The 17,552-nt window shown below is 40.0% G+C and overlaps 1 protein-coding gene across 1 annotated transcript in view; it reads right to left on the reverse strand.

Annotated features, from left to right (window-relative positions):
- The window catches only part of CNTNAP2 (contactin associated protein 2), a 1,164,016-nt gene that overhangs the window by 7,278 nt on the left and 1,139,186 nt on the right, over positions 1-17,552 (reverse strand). Inside the window, exon 22 of the mRNA XM_066992162.1 lies at positions 16,805-17,035. Within this exon, the coding sequence (XP_066848263.1) occupies positions 16,805-17,035 (231 nt within the window). The remainder of the gene's footprint in view (positions 1-16,804; positions 17,036-17,552) is intronic.

A 17,552-nucleotide genomic window follows, 5' to 3' on the forward strand; every position in this document is an offset into this window, starting at 1 on the left:
TATCTTACTTTTAAAGGTTGTTTTAAGGGCAATGGCACTAGAGAAGTGTGAAGAAAGAGGAAGGTTGCTGGTTTATGGCAGCATGATCCCTCCTGAGCTGCCACATCACAACAGCTATGCTGCAAGGGAATCCTGGCAGATGGAGACCACAGTTTATGTTTAACAGTCACCGAAGTACACCACAGAATAATGGAGAACATGTAGCATGATGGAAAACTGCATCCTTGACCTTGTCTGAGAGCTGCTGCTAGGAGTGGCCCTGATAATACTTCCATCCAGGGCTGCGTTCCACTGCATCTAGTGATCATATATGTTCAGGAAGAGATGTATATTAGATTAACAAGATTTGACTTACTCGAAACATCTCTGACAAAGAGGAAATAGGAACACATGTCTGGGGTCAGGTGACAACCCATTTCCAAAAACGTTGACCATCAAATTGGATAATGTGTAGTATAAATTGTGCCCTGCTGCAACTGCCGGAGTACCAGGAAAGCTGTAGTAAAAACATGGGCTTAGAAATTCGTGTATCATTTTTAGAGCACCTATGTCAGTGCTAGCAGATATCACCATAATTCATGAATTCCCGTTCTGTTACTCTCGTGCTTGTGTGAGGTCTGATCTGATTTGATAGGAGTTTTTGGACTAAAAAAATACATCTAAAATCTCTGCCAAACATTGGGTTATAGAACAGCTTCTGCTGCAGCAGTGTCTCTACCAGTTTTTTTACTGAACTTATTCCTACAGATGGATACAGGAGGAAGAAAAGAACTCATTACTGTCTTCTTTTATAGCTGGAAGTTTCCTTGAAGTTCTTCTGAACAGCAGTAGCTTCTACAAAACAAGCGTTTAAGAACTGTAAAAGGGTAACTCCTGCCACAGCAATTTGGCAGAAGAGAACATACGAGGGCACATCTCTGATGCTTCAAGATGAGTTAACAAGAGAGTACTGTCTCCAACAGACACCAAGTGCAGGTATTTCAGATAGCAGTTACATCATTCAAAATGTGGTAATTTGTCTCTGACCTTAGTACAGTTAGGCTCCTCAACAATATTAAGTAACTTTGTCAAGAAGACAAATAATAAGCTTTCTTCTGAAATTCAGGAGCAAAATGAGTAAAGATGTCAGAACAGGCTGACAAGAGGGCGACAGTAATACTGATACTGGAAGAACAGAAGAATATAGAGTGCCATTCACAGGTTTTGAAGAGTAACTCCTAAGAGGTTTTAAAATGATTGGTCAGATGAAATGAATATCGTTATTAGTGACTCGTGTTGCATGAGAATCTAAATCACAGTGGTATAATAACTAGTTTGCATGGCTATAATATGCAGTTGAAGCACATGATGAGTTGCTAATGGACAAGTGTGTGCCTTCATTTCTCTATCACAGCTGGGAACACCTCTTTCTTGTTCAGATCTTCCATTATCACTGTGACGTTAATTTTAACTATATGTCTCAGCAAGACCTGTCTCACTGCCTGATACTTGCACCTCAACAGCTTCAAATCATGACTTGCCCAGAGCAAATAGGTGTCATGAAGCTGCAGTTACTCTATGTAGCTACCCTGAAAAGCCAAAGTAAGTTTCTTTCCCCTGGGGACAGCAAGTGAGTTGTGGATGTAATTTAATGTGGGTGTGGGGAGGACACTGCAGGAATTTTGGTTTACATACCGTGCAACCTAATTATTAGCTGAGGTCATGAATAGTGCTATTTCATTTTCCTTTTTTATCTGGTCTATAAAGGTAGCTTTGGAACAGCTGATTCCCAATTGGTTTGGGGACTGTACTGAAAAGGTCTCCTTGCCTTAGAAGCTTTTTCTGAATCCTCCCCAGGTTTTTCTGAGCAGCCAGGGTTTCATTTCCATGAATTAAAACATGAAGAACAAAGTTAAAAGCTTTTCAATCTGTGCTGGAAAACAGTTCTGTATTGGCCCAAGAGATGAATTGCCAGTTCTCTGAAATTCTCTGCTCCTCTGTGGCACAGAGCCAACACACCAAAAGATATTTTCCTAGAACCTACAGTTATTGTAAGGATGCACTGAACTACTGTACCAGGAAACGCTAAACTCATCTATGGCTTACTAATATTAATTTATCTGGTTCCCTTCCAGGATCCAAGCTGGATGATGCTGTTCTTTATACCCTGTCTTCCCACAGCAAGCCATTGGGTTTGCTTCATATAAGGTCATCCTGAAGCTAAATAATGTGAAAGGACACAGCATACCTTGCTATCTCTTTCTTTCATGGACTGCTGTTTATGAGGCCATAGTTTCAATAAACACAGAGTAAAAACTTATGTTTTGTACTTTTAAACTTTCTGTTACTAGTCTCAGGGTAAACAGCACTTAAAAGGATGATTAAGGGTTGACTGCAGGCAAAATCCATGTTTTGGCCATCACTGTAGTGAAATTTGAAATTCTGATTCACCACAAAAATGTGGCACAAGAAGTGGTATCATCCTGCATGCTCAGCATGGCTGCTGCCACAGCCAGCTGCAATACAGAAGCACTCACTGAATTTAAAGGGGAGATGTGACTGGATGAACAGACCATAAATAGGATTGGACATTCAAGATGATAGATGTGGTTGATTCAACAAAGTGAATGATAATTTAGCTTCATTATAGTAGCTGAGAATTTGCATCTATAATTTTCAGAGTAAGTTTATTTTTTTTTACAATAGATCCCACGTAAAAGCCTTTTGCAAATTCACAAAATTGAAATGCAAAATAATTTTTCTTAAAGTAGAAAAGTGGTCCAGAAAGTGGGTTTGGGTAGGGAAATCAGCAAATGGCTATTCAGTAAGAGGAAAAATAGAAAAAAAAAGCTATGTGGAGAATTTTCAGCTAGAGAACAGCACCGAAGGCCTAAAAACGAACCAATAATGAAGTTTAAAAGGTAAATCTCATTTTGACATATACTACCAGGAATGTTACATATAAGCTATTGGAAACTATTTTTTAAACTGAACTTTTTTACTGAGTTGTGAAGTCTTTGTTAAAAACACCAACCTATAAAGGAAGATACAATTTAGATGCGCTTCAAAAATGGAAGAGTGAGAGTGATCATAGGTCTAAAACAAAGAATGGATGAAAATACTAGAAAATAGATTTGTTCAGCCTAGAACAGATACATATGTCCTAGTGCTACCTTTCAGCTTTATAGATGACTACAATTTTGAGAAAGAGCAGACGTTCTCTCATTCTTAAGACCAGTCCTGTTTTTACATAAATATGAACTAGAGTATCAATCAGAACAACTAGACCTGGTGATCACAAGGTATGTAAAATCCCCAGCAGTCAAGACATTGATTAAAGGTAGAAGTGAGAGAACAAAATAAAAGCAACTATGCTAACTATCATTCTCTCTAGATCAGATGCCCTTGTACTTATGCGTGACCTCAACTTGCCAGGTGTAAACTCCGAGCACAACACAGCTGATACAGTTGACTGGAAGCTGGCAAATGTCATTCCAATTTTCAAGAAGGGCAAGAAAGAAAACCTTGGTAATTACAGGCCTGTCAGTCTCACTTCAGTGCCTGGTGAAATTATGGAGAAAATGATTCCGGGAGTTACTGAAAAACACCTGAAGGACAATGAGGTCATTGGTAGCAGCCAACATGGGCTCATGAAGGAAAAGTCACAACAAATGACAAATGTGTTCTCACATGACTGGAGTGCTGGAATGGAGCAAGCTCTTTAGGAAGGACAGGCAGGGGAGAAAAGGAGGGAGCGTCGCCTTCTATGTCAATGAGCAGCTGGAGTTCATGGAGATCTGCCTGGGGATGGACAGAGAGCCTATGGGTTAGGATTAATGGGAGGGCAAGGGACAGGGGACAAAATAGTGGGGGTCTGCTACAGGCCACCTGATCAGGAAGAACAAGCAGATGAGGCTCTTTACAGACAGATAGAAGCAGCCTCTTGATCACAAGCCCTCATCCTCATGAAGGACTTCAACCATGCTGATACCTGTTGGAGGGACAGCACAGCAGCGCATAGGCAATCCAGGAGGTTCCTGGAATGCATGGATGACAAATTCCTTCTCCAAGTGACAGAGTAGCCAACGATGAGAGGTGCTGTGCTGGACCTCATTCTCACCAACAAGGAGGGGCTGGTGGGAAACATGAAGGTCAACGGCAGCCTTAGCTACAGTGACCATGAAATAGTGCAGCTCAAGATCTTGAAGACAGTGAGAAGGGAGCACAGCAAGCTCATTAGCCTGGACTTTGGGAGAGCAGACTTTGCCCTCTTCAGGGGTCTGCTTGGTAGAGTACCATGGGACAAAGCCCTGGAGGGAAGAGAAGCCCAAGAAAGCTGGTTAATATTCACAGATCACCTCCGCAAAGCTCAAGAGTGATGTATCCCAACAAAGAGGAAGTCAGGCAAAAACACCAGGAAGCCTGCATGGATGAACAAGGAATTCCTGGCCAAACAAAAGCAGAAAAAGGAGGTCTACAGAGGTTGGAAGCAAGGACAGATAGCCTGGGGGAGATACAGACATTATCCGAGCAGCCAGGGATCACGTTAGGAAAGCCAAAGCCCTTTTAGAATTCAATTTGGGCAACAAGAAAGGCTTCTACAGGTACATCAGTGATAAAAAGAAGACTAAGGAAATTGTGAGCCCTCTCCAGAAGGAAATGGAATACCTGATTACCCAGGATTTGGAGAAGGTTGAGGTACTCAACAACATTTTTGCCTCAGTCTTCACCAGCAAGAGTTCTAGCCACACAGCCCAGCTCCCGGAAGGAAAAGGCAGGGACTGGGAGAATGGTGAACTGCCCACTGTAAGACAAGATCAGATTCAAGATCTAAGGATCTTCATCTAAGGAACCTAAAGGTGCACAAGTCCATGGGACCTGATGAGATGCATCCAAAGGCCCTGAGGGAACTGGCAGATATAGTTGCTAAGCCACTGTCCATCCTATTTGAGGAGTTGTGGCAGAGTGGTGAAGTTCCTAGTGACTGAGGAGGGGAAACATAACCCCTATTTCTAAAAAGCAAAAAAAGAAAGACCCAGGGAACTACAGGCCAGTCAGTCTCAGCTCTGTGCCTGGCAGGATCATGAACCAGATCCTCCAAGAAACTATGCACATGGAAAATAAGGCAGTGACTGGTGACAGCCAACATGGCTTCACTAAGGGCAGATCATGCCTTACAGGTGGCCTTCTATGATGGGTTTACAGCATTGATGCATAGGTGAAGACAACTGACATCATCTACTTGGACTTGTGCAAAGCATTTGACACTGTCCCGCATGATATCCTTGTCTCTAATTTGGAGAGACACGGATTTGACAGATGGACCACGCAGTGGGTAAGGAACTGACTACACTCAAAGAGTTATGGTGAACAGCTCAATGTCCAGGTGGAGATCAGTGCTGAGCGGAGTTACTCAGGGGTTAGTGGTGGGTATGGCTCTATTTAACATCTTTGTTGGTGACATGGACAGTGGGATTGAGTTCACCCTCATCAAGTTTTCTGATGTCACCAAGCGATCAACATGCTGGAGGGAAGGGATGTCAACCAGACAGGTTTGAGAGGTGGGCCTGTGCAAACCTCATGAAATTCAACAAGGCCAACTGCAGGGTTCTGCACCTGGGCTGGGGCAATCCCAAGCACACAGGCTGGGTGGAGAACGGATTGAGAGCAGTCCTGAGGAGAAGAACCTGGAGGTGTTGGTTAACAAGAAGCTGAACATGAGCCAGCACTGTGTGCTTGCAACCCAGAAGGCCACCCATACCCTGGGCTGCATCAAAAGATGCATGACCAGCAGGTCAAGGGATGTGATTGTCCCCCTCTACTCTGCTCTCATGAGACCCCACCTTGAGTACTGTGTTCAGCTCTGGGGCCCCCAGCACAAGAAGGACACGGGAGTATTAGAACGAGTCCAGAGGAGGGCCACGAAGATGATCAGAGGGCTGGAGCACCTCTCCTATGAAGACAGGCTGAGGGAGTTGTGGTTGCTCAGCCTGGAGAAGACAAGGCACTAGGGATACCTCACTGTGGCCTTCTGGTACCTAAACGGGGCCTACAGGAAAGCTGGGGAGGGACACTTTGTCAGGGAGTGTACTGATAGGACAAGGGTGAATGGATTTAAACTAGAGGAGGGATTTGGATTAGATATTAGGAAGAAATTCTTTACTATGAGTGTGGTGAGGCACTGGAACAGGTTGTCCAGAGAAGCTGTGGATGCCCCATCCCTGGAAGTGTTGAAGGCAAGGCTGGATGGGGGATTTGGGCAATCTGGTCCAGTGGGAGGTGTCCATGCCCATGGCAGGGCGGTTGGAATTAGATGATCTTTAAGGTCCCTTCCAACCCAAACCATTCCATGGTTCTATGAAAAGGTTCTTCACCAAGAGATTGGTTGGGCACGGGAATAGGGAAGAGGTCATGGCACCAAGCCTACCAGAGTTCAAGAAGCATTTTGACCATGCTCTCGGACGTATGGTTTGATTTTTTGTGTGGTCCTGTGTGAACCAGGAGTTGGACCCCATGATCCTTGTGGTCTCTTCCAATTCAGGATATTCTATGACTTTATAATTCTATTATCATTCCTTCTTCCTAATTCTATTTTACATCCAGGTATTTAGGAATTGACAAGAGATAGCAAACACTCACTGACACTTTAGGATTTTGGGAAAGCATTTGAGACTAGATCCATTCATTAATATATATCCACAAAACCATAACACAGAGGAAAACTAAAATAAGCTCTCTGGCTAGGGCTTGTTAAATTATATCAACTCTGCCAGTCAGGTGAGACTGTACTATTACGGTTTCAAATGACAGAGTGCTATTTATTACAGACTGCAAGTACATAAACAACTTCATTAATTGCTTGACTCGTTATTGTAGAAACTAATGTACAGTCAGTTTCATTCTCCTTCCCAAAGGGAGTAGATTACAAGAGGAACTCAAAGCACATACACATGAATGACTGAGCAGGAGTCAACAATTCTATTACACAGTCCTTCATCAAAGGTGTACAACACAACATACAGACTTCAGTTGCTCCATCTAGGTTGTCCCATTGCCTACACCCTCCCCATTCTTGGCCTAAGCACAAGGCTATAAAGAGCTCCCAAGACAAGTGAAATACAGCAATTCAGAAAAAGAAGAAAAAAATCTCAATCAATACTAAAAATATTGTCTTTATATGTCTTTATATACTACTTCTCCAAGCTGAAAACAGAGAAAGGAGGGAGAAGACCCTTGTTTCTCTAGGGATTTGACAGAAGATTCTGAGGGAGGAATGTTTAACATTAAGTAAATTCTGCTAATGGAGTTTAAAGTCTCACTGACATCAGTGTAAGTATAGAACAGAGAAGCGACATTATTTTTAATATTAAACACTACTTTTTTTTTAAAGTCCACACTCACCTACCCACAAAATATTTAAAATATATTATTAATCATATTGTTTGTAGAAGTTCACTGTTGTATTAGCATGCTATACAAGGATCAGTCATTACTCTGAATTTTTAGTGATGCCTTATCTGTAATGTTAGAGGGTTACAAGTGTATCCTTAATATGAATCATTCTTCTGTCTTTATAGAAATGGGAATCTTCACGTTCACAGATTGTTAACAATTAACATTTTTTTTTTCATTTAAGTTACAGAGTACTAAAAGAGTACACCCACACAGGTGTACGCATGCAGCTTAGAGCAAAAAAGAAAATAAATAGGGCTTTTCACTTTAAAACTACAATCACTCTGTCTCTGTGTCCAACAGTGTAAGTTATTTGGAATACAAAATTCCCAACACTGGATCAAAATCCACTAATTTCTTCAATCCTCTGCAACCTTGCAGGGTGGGGAAGAGGGAGGGCAGGGACAGGGTGAGAGGGAAGGAGAACAAGACCAGAAAAACATTCACAAACAACAAAAAAACCCTCTAACATAGTAGTGTTATTTGAACTGATTATTTAAACCTATCTATGTTAGATATTTTCTGCTAGGTGAAAAACATTTTGAAAGGTTTCATTTTTGTAAGAGTTTTTCACTGAATCTTTAGTGTTTTGAATACCAGTTACACAGGTCAGTTCTAATGAACGACATATTCACAAAATAGCTGAGGTTAGAATTCACAAAATAGCTGAGGTTAGAAGGGACCTCTGGAAGACATCTTGTCCAATCATCATGCTGAAGCAGTCGCATGAGAGACAGACATGCACAGAGACTATGGAAAACGTAAGTTTTTCTACTCAAAATCTGTGTTTTAACTTGTTGAAATCTCTCCAATCATGCCATTATTCCAATGTCAAATAAGCATAAATTAAAAAAAATAAATCTGTAATGATGACTTAACAGAAACATTGTCCTTTGAACAGCTCTTTTGTGTACAAAAGTCTGAGACAGTGTGGGAAAGTAATTAAGGATTACAGAAGAACGAATAGTTGGATGTTTCTGTTAAAAAGTCATGAACTTTGGAATGAACGATAGAAATGCAAACAATGAACAATGACAGCATTCGGGGAAAATTCAGTGAACACTCTGTGGTCAATGAACTGCTACAATGCAAATTCCCACCACTAGATTTCAGAGTCAATTTCACAATCAGTCAAGATCATGGCTTCCCAGTCAAGAGTTTTATCAACCTTCTAATTCCATATTGCAGGCAAACTTTGCTGTCCGTACTCTTAAGCAGAGGAGGAAATGGAGTTTTATGAAGAATGGTTTGCTCTGAGAGGGCAGTACAATATTCTTTATTTTGGTATTAAAAAGCAAATTTCCTGGCAAAGGTACAGAAAAGCTTGTGCCTTATTAGGAGATTCATCCTTGCAGTTTATACTCCCTCAGATCAAGCCTGGATGAAATACCAAACACGGAGTACATTCCTTCACTGGGATGGGTTAGACAATTCCCTTGATTATCCCTTTGTATGGTACTTTTATGAGACTTTCCTACTTTCTTTTGCACACAAGGTAGTAATTGTACAAAGCAGTGGGAAGGCAAAACACCTTCTACATTTAATAACTAGTACCTGTATACTGCAGAATTTTCTTCTTTATTTTAAAATAAGACAGCAGATAGTTAAGATCACTTTTGGAACACTTATCTGAAATTTGAACTTCACCAAGTCCTGTTCCAGATGTATTATTTTGAACACTTTCTGTGTCAAATTCCCAGTTGATTTGCAGCACATCAGAGCACCCCCATTCATCAAAGACATAAACTCATCTGTCTTTTAATACCTGGTAGTAACATCTGTTCAACACTGGGTCTCACTATGACTCCAGACAAGAACTACTAGCGTATTACTAATGCCAACCTAAGCTATCACTTTCATGAAAATTTTATGAACAGGGCTTACATTTCACCTGTTAAGGAAGACAAGCAAAAGCTTCCTTTTATAATTAACGTAGATTATGAAACACTTCGGTGCTCTCAAAGGAACAGTAGAGTTAAGTGCTGATCAAAGCCTAGCTCTATATAGATAATCACTGATAATGGACTCACAGGGAATATTTGAATGAAACAAAATACAAAACTAAAATAGCCAGCCCAATGAACAAGAGGAACAAAGAACTAACCTTAAGTAAAGAAAGATTCATCCTTATGGCAAGAGCAAATAACACGATGGATCTGTTTTTCCTGTAGCACATTAAACAATAAATGTAGCAATTGATACTAACCTTGATAGATTGTGTTTGCTGACTCAGATATTGTGTATTATCACTTTAAAAGTTGCAGTTATTCATTCTTCTGTGATAGAAAAGGCTGTGATACTGTTTTCATGGGTACTGGTGGGGAGGGGTGGGACTGCCTTTTTACTACATGTTTGTAAAACAAAGAAGCTCTCCTCTCACTCAGTTCCCCACATCTGTAAATTTATGACAGTGAAAAAAATTAGAAAAAAAAAAAGAGCTGGACTCTATTAAGGTCATTGGAAGAAAAGTGTTCACACTGCCAGGATATGAACTACAAGATCAGGTTTTTCACTTTTAGCATTCACACACTTCTGGAAAAAAAGAAAGGTTGGACTGGGGATGAGGAACTGGTCAGAATACACAGTCTGAATCTAAAATAAACTTTGATAGCAGTAATGAGCTGACCATAGTCTAACCTCTAACACAGGAAGTAAAGTGCTTTTCAGCCTAAGGAAAGGAAAAAGAAGGCAGTTACATGAAGTGCTCAGGTATATAAATGCTTTTTTCCCCCCCTTTTTCCCCCTCATTTATGTTATTACTATGTTCCTAGTTAATGTTAGTACTTGTGGAAAAAATACAGTCTTTGCAGAGGATGGAAAGCATTCTCTTCTTAATATTGCTACCTTATTGTCTTAATGTCAGATAGCAGCATTAACATGCAAATCACTGCTTATGAAAGATCTACAATGCTGGTCTCTCAATGAATGCCAGCTTGGCAGTTTGTCAGCTGCCTGATACGCTAGACGAAGTGTCAGAAACTTCACACTGAAATGATGTATTTTTAAAGATAAGAGAAAGCTTCACATAATGGTGTGAAGGAACTACATGAGACTGAAGAAGGCATTTTTATTCCCAATCAATAGAGTTTTACAGCAATTCAAGCACCATAATTAAGCCATTTAAGGAGGAAGCACTGATTGTGCCAAATTTCAGACATGCTCTTCCTAGTTAGCTGCTTGACTGAGAAGACAAAAATAGAAACTGTTGCATCTCAATGTTTACCATGTAACCTTGCCTGCAAAAAACACTCCGGGCTTAGAAACTGAGGTATGAGTTTCTGTTAGACTTAATCCCTGGCTCTCTGAAAAAATGATAATTTACTGTTTGTAAACAAATCAGGTAAAGGCCATGTATTTCTGAGACAATATCCAGGGAGAACTGGGGATGAATGCTGGTCATTCTTTGCAGAGAAAATGTGGTTACAGAAATGTACTGAAATCTGACGGGAAAAATCTGTTGGTCTCCAGAGAAGATTGCAAATGCTTCTTCCATCTCTCGTATAGGAAGTATAAATATAAAACTAGCTTACTGGCAGACAAAGAGCCTCCCAATGTTTACATGCTGGCTATGTTAATTAAAAAACAACACCTTTAATCATTGAAAATTTCAAAGAGAGAATCTGGCATCATTCTCTGATCGCAGTACAGATAACTAATCCTGTATGCTATGCTCGAAAAAGGAAGAGCATCATTTTATTCTAGCAACTGCCTTCACATCCATTTCTAATTTTGCTAGCACGTAGAGTTTAGATGTGTAAGGCAAACAAAACACAAACAAAAGCAATGCGCCTCTTTCTTCTTTCGTCCCCCCCTCCTCCCCACTTGTTTGCCCCTTGCAGGAAGCACAGAGAAAGGAATCTGCTCTCCTGTTGTCCTTGGAGGAGAGAATGAGTGTTGATTCACATTACCATTGATTTTAATCCTTTTGCTGTTGAATTCACTGATGCGTACAGGACATTAAGCTCAGGATGTGCTATCAATATTCCATCAATGTCCACAGCCAAGAAAAGACCCTTTTGTTCACTTGTCCATAACCTAAGACAGTTTTGAGGTCTGAATTGCCTCCTGCCCCAGCAAGTAACACTTCTGTCCTTTCTTCCCACTGTGAATTCATTGACAAAGGCGAGAGTTATTTCCCATCTTTGTAGCCACATCCATGCCAGTGCACTTCTGACACAGCTTCTCCTCAAAAACCATCACTGTGCCCTCTGACACATGGGCACCTAGTGGTCAGAGCACAGCATGGGGACCTAACTAATGATGCCCGGACCAGGAGGGTGACCTTCAGCGCTGTCACCAGTATCACCACTGACACTTTCTTAGCCCAGAAAATGCCTGTTATCTTTTGCTGAGCAAAGATAATCCGTTTGCCTATTAGGTGAGCATGGATCATATGGCCTGCATTCAGACCTCCCATTCTCTTCTCGTGTCACCACTTGTTAAAGGAAGAAGGATGAATTTGTAACAAAAAGGGAGTAATCATCAGGCAGCCATTTTGACCTTAATGACAACAGTGCATGCCTTCATACAATGGTTTTGCCAGACATGCTCAATATACATTTCAAAGCAGCTGTTAATTCTTTTCTTGATGTCAATCTGTTAATTCTTAAAAGGCAAGGCCTTTCACCTTCTACAAAAACAGTGAAGAGCTTTTAGGGTTTAGATCCATTGTCAGAAAAAAAATCACACTACTTGAAAAAACACTGCACATTCAATCCTGCTCGATTTAATTTTTAAAAATGATGCTGAAGCAAATGTGGGTTTAATTAAATCCTGTATTAAATACTCTAGATGCCATTTTGTTCATACCGAGAGAATAAATGCACCTCGCAGCCACGTAGTATGATGGCAGCTTAGAGGTGCTAAAGCATGGTCTTTAAACTCTTCTGTGTATCCCATCTTTTCTGGTATGTCATACTTTTAAAAAAATTAAATTCGAAATAAGGTAGTTTGGCAAGTAGGAACACCTTTTACCTAAAATGGAGAGGTACATACATGTAGTAGGTTTGCTGTATCTTTTATATAAAGAAGAAAAGTTTGGAAGTGAAACTTCATTAGTACATTGCAGAATCTTTGTGTTGTGCAATGTACTTTTATGTTCTGCAAAAATACCCACAAACTGAACAACCCCACCCCAGTAATATGAATCTTCCAATTTTGTGTACAAGGCTTTTTAGGTTTGGGAGTTTGTTTACTACAAAATTACAAAAATCTTTTGTGGCTTTTGTTGCTTCCCTAGACAGAGCGAAGTATCATTTCTCAGTGACATACACTTTGGCTAATCTTAATTGAGAGATAATAAAAACCATAAAACTTACTAACTTTTTAACATATGCTACAGTAATAGATATTAAAATGTATGCTAATATAATTAAATAAATACAATTTTAACATTTGTTTTGAAATACATGCCAGACAGGCAGTTCACTGCCTTTAGACAATATGCACAGGTGGACATATTTTAAATAATGTGGTCATTGATCAAACTCTTTTTTGCCTCCTTCCTACACTCCTTTTGATGTAACCAAGGCAAATTCAATTGTCTCACATGAACTGAGATAATACAGATGGGAGGAAAACACAGGAAAGGAACTATATTGATGACCTGCTTGGTTTTGATTATTGTCTTTTTTTTTTTTTAAACCACTAAAGTCGCATTTTAAATCACCAAAGTCACATTCTAGAAAAGAACGACTTGTTGAATTTCTGCACTTCATCGCCACCAAAAACGGATCACCATAGCAACAGGAAAAGACTATGCATTATAGAAATACTCACAAGCTGAACAAGATAATGGTTTATGATAATGTTGCAGTAGGATGGCAAAATGCCAGGCAGGAGTGGGGAGGGAGGGAAGTGGCATTTTTGCAACAACAACAAAAAAAAAAATAAAAGAACTGATATTGTAAATTTGAAATATATGTGAATTCAAGACTAATAGCAAGTGCAAAACAGTGAATCTAGACACTGTATGGCCCATTTATCTGGGGAGCAAATCAATAAGCTTTCTTACTGACAAAAACTTAACTCTAAGGGTCAATTGCAAGTGACTGATATGTGTCTTTATGATTTCCCCCCTTTATGTTAGGGCATCCACAGTGTTTCGCAGCTAGAAGGAGGTGTCCATGTGGTAAGTACATAAAAGAGTTTAAGGCGAATATTTCATGTAGGTCACTCATCAGGCAGAACCTGCTTGGCATCTGGTAACTATCCATAAGGTCTGATCCATTATTGCAGTTTGGAGGTGAAAGGACCATTGTATTTGCCTTTGGGGGTACCTGTCCTATTTAGACACATATCTTTGACTCTCTTCTTCACTGTGTTTCAATTTTCAAAGTTCTATTTCATGGTATTTGACAAGCAAAGGTATAAATCCACACTTAATTCAAAATATGAATCAGGATAAGTGCACAGCTTATCACCAAATAAGACCCATACCATCTATACCATTTAATACTTGCCAAATAATTTTTCTCATTTTCTCTTTTCACTACTAATCACCTGTTCTCAACTCTTATGTTTTATTAAGATCTATTTAAAATTAAATGGATTACATGCTGCTTTCAAATGATTACTCTTTGCTTTGTGGCAGAGTGAGCGTGAACATCTTGTGCCTTTTGCTCTGGCACCACAAGTGTTTCTGTGAGTCTCCAAAGAGGTTCTTCCCTTTGCCCCTTCAGCCAGTTTAGTGAAGGAATAAATTCACAAAAACTGTAAAACTGTTTAAAAGTTTTCTAGCAGGTATTGTGAAACATAAAAAAAAAATAGCGCGAACTGCCGATTTGCTAATGCAAAGCGACACTGTAAACACTTTAATTTACCAGACACCATCATCTACGTTTAACTTAATGCAGTCTACAGTATATATTTTTCCTGAAGCTGAAACAGAGCCAGCTGTGTCAGACCACCAGAGATAATTTTACAAAGCCTGAGTTGTTCTTATCTGACATCACTAAATGAGTTGCTGTGATACCTCCTCTTTGTATCACAGATATTTCACCAAGAGCGAATGTCTGGAATTGTTCACACACAGCTGAATGTCCTTTCACTCCTGCCCCAGTGAAACACCACTCCCATAACACACCATAACTGACTTGACATCACTGTGTTCTTTAGTTTATGGCAGTTCTTTACAAGCAGTCTTTACAAGCAGTCAAAGCAATATGGTATTTTCCCTCTATTGCTGCTGAACACTGGAGAGGACAAGAGGAGGAATCCCTGGATCCCAGTTTTACTGAAGCTTCTCATCACCAGAAGTGAAGGTTGGCCATCATATTCTGGATGCTCAAGACTGAAACAGTCAAGTCCCACTATTGCAATAAGATAGTTTTTTTTTTACTGGACTGAAGTTAACAGACCACTTGAGCCAAGCTAACTGCATATTGCATTTTCCTTGATATCCTTCATGATGGCTACATCACTTGAGTACTGCAACTAATCAAGAAGAAATTTATAATTTAGAAATGTATTTTTAATCTGTCAGATCAAAGCTGAATTGACTCAGCAAAGGTTTCCAATACAATACCAAATGAATACAAGGTCAAGCATAGCAGCACACAACAAGGACAAACAGAACCTCCTCTTTTTTAACACCAGGCGCTATTAGGAACAGTTCAGCTATGCTGAGTAAATCCAGACAATATTTTATTAGCTTGCAGTCAAATTATCTGTAAGAAAAAGAAACCAACCAAAATTAACAACCAAACCACATAAACTGTGTAAGACTCACTGCAGCAGTTCATCCTTGAGAAGTTTATGGCACATTTTTGAAAGACATGAGTCAGTGAGGTATCCTCCAGGTAATGTGCTCTTATAGAAACAGAAGCATAGAACATAACCTTTGCATAGAAACTGACTTAATAATTTCAGAGAATAAATGGACTACTCAGATTTGTGATGAAAAAAATCAAGTAGGAGATTGCATGTTACAAATGGGGAAGAGATGCACTGAAGTCTTACGAAGGTGTGGTAGCATGGAGGGAATTAAAGGTTTTAGAATACGATACTGCCTGCATCTGTGTTTGGGACCCTCAGACCCAGAATATATCCCTCTCCTTAGAAACCTCTGTCCTACTTCTCTATTGAAGAAGAGCTGAAAAGAAAGGCTACAAAGAATTGCTTGAGATTTTGAGAAAAAAATGACAAAGATATGACCTTGGCACATGCTTCTAAGGAAAACAGGAACCTGTCCTCTCTCACATCAAAACTGACAGCTAGATGGATCCCCAAACACAACAGGCAACCACTGTCAAGCCATCAGCTTGCCCAGATGCGTTCTAATTTACACCTGTATAAGTGAGGCCAAAATATGAGACAAGTGTCAATGTACCCCTGAATATGAATTTAAAGGGAGCAGATTTTTTTAAAAAATGACATCCATGCAGCAAGAAAAAATAAGCAAAAAACCCCTCTAAAGTAAGTTATAATATACACTTTCAAAGACTGCCAGTCATAAAGCAGGATAAGATTGCTGGGATCAGCAAATTGTTTTGGCTTTCCAGCGTTTCCAGCACGAGAAGAATGCAATCATGACTAATGGGATTTTCCATTAAACATAGCCTAAGGAAAACAGACATTTCAGAAAACAAATCAGCACTTTATAAACACATTTATGCCTAAAATTAGATTTACTTTTTTTTGTATGAAGCTGACTACAATATACTCACTTGTTAGCAATTCAGCAGAAGAAATTCTACCATGCATTATTTATCTATACTAGCAATGTCCTGCTTACTGTGTATCCAATACTACAAAGCGCTATTATAGCAGCAAGTGCAAAACTCAAGAATCAAACAGTGTAAGACTTACAGAAAAGAAAAGTAAAGCTGAATACTTCAGTGTTATAACTCTGATTATATCTAAAGTTTCCTGTAGTGTTTTGAGCCCAGGCTCTTCTACTTATAATTAAGAATGCAACATACAGGATGAAAAGCAGTACAAACCTGAAACTGAAGTTTTGTTCAACCTATTAAAAATGTAGAGGTGGCACATATATTATGAATGCATGTAAAACGCAAATGCGTAATGAACACAGGACACTAATCTGCATTACTGAACTCTAATCTAGAGGTACTGAACTCTAATCTAGAGGTACTAGAAAGAAGGAAACTGATAACCACTCCCACTTGCCGAAACGCTGTAATGTTCCTTCACAAATGTAACCGTGATTAAAAAAAGGCAAAGAAAATATTCTGCAGCTTCATTTAGAAGTGATCTGTGTAACTCCAGTTTTGCATTTCCTACTGTGAGTATTGCCCTCTAATCATTTATACATTATGCCTGTTCTATGCCACCTTTTCTTACAGAGGAGGGTGAATGTATTTCTTTCTCTCAACTGCCCAGCTGAGTTAACGTGGAACAAAGCCCACCTTACCTGAATCTAAGTGCCACGGGTCAGTTGCGGCCGACATTGGTGGGATTGTCAGTGGAGATGCTCCGCAGTTGGATTCCACCAGTTCCCCTTGAATGTGGACGTGAGAGGAGGCGTTGGTAGGTCTCAAAGCTGCTTTTAGCGGAGCAATCTGGTTGAACTGTACTCTTGATAGGCAGCCAGTGAATCCTGGTGTGTTGTATTTATATATATCTTGGTCAATCTTCCCAATTTCTACAGGAAATCAAGAAAAATAAATCACTGCTTTGGAAAGCACAGTCTTAACACCCAGTTCCCAGAGCTCAGTTCCGAAGTCTCTGTTTCAGGAGACTGAAGACTGAGAACATTTCAGACCCTACTTCTTTCTATTTCATTACAGATTAAAGAGGGAAACCTTCAGGCCTTGATGTGACTTGTTTTCACTGCTATGCTATCATTAAAACGATACCCTCACAGCAAAGAAGTGCCCTCTGAGCCTGAACCTCCTGTGCTTCAGTTTGTGCCCGTTGCCTCTCGTCCTGCTGCTGGGCACAACTGAAAAGAGACTGGCTCCAAAACACGGAGATGGCAAACTCCCCATGCTTCTGCTAAGGAGACGTGTGTGTGCTCCTGTGCGTTCCCCTCAGAGCCCATGCCAGCAGAGAGAGTTTAGAAGTCAGACATTTTGCACGTGGTGGCTGTCAGCCAGCTTGCAAGCTGGTAGCTGGGCTTCATGAGCAGACCACAGGCCTCCGCCTTTGCTAGCTGAAAC

This window comes from Anser cygnoides, chromosome 2 (genome assembly GCF_040182565.1).
Source record: "Anser cygnoides isolate HZ-2024a breed goose chromosome 2, Taihu_goose_T2T_genome, whole genome shotgun sequence".
NCBI classification, from domain to species: domain Eukaryota; kingdom Metazoa; phylum Chordata; class Aves; order Anseriformes; family Anatidae; genus Anser; species Anser cygnoides.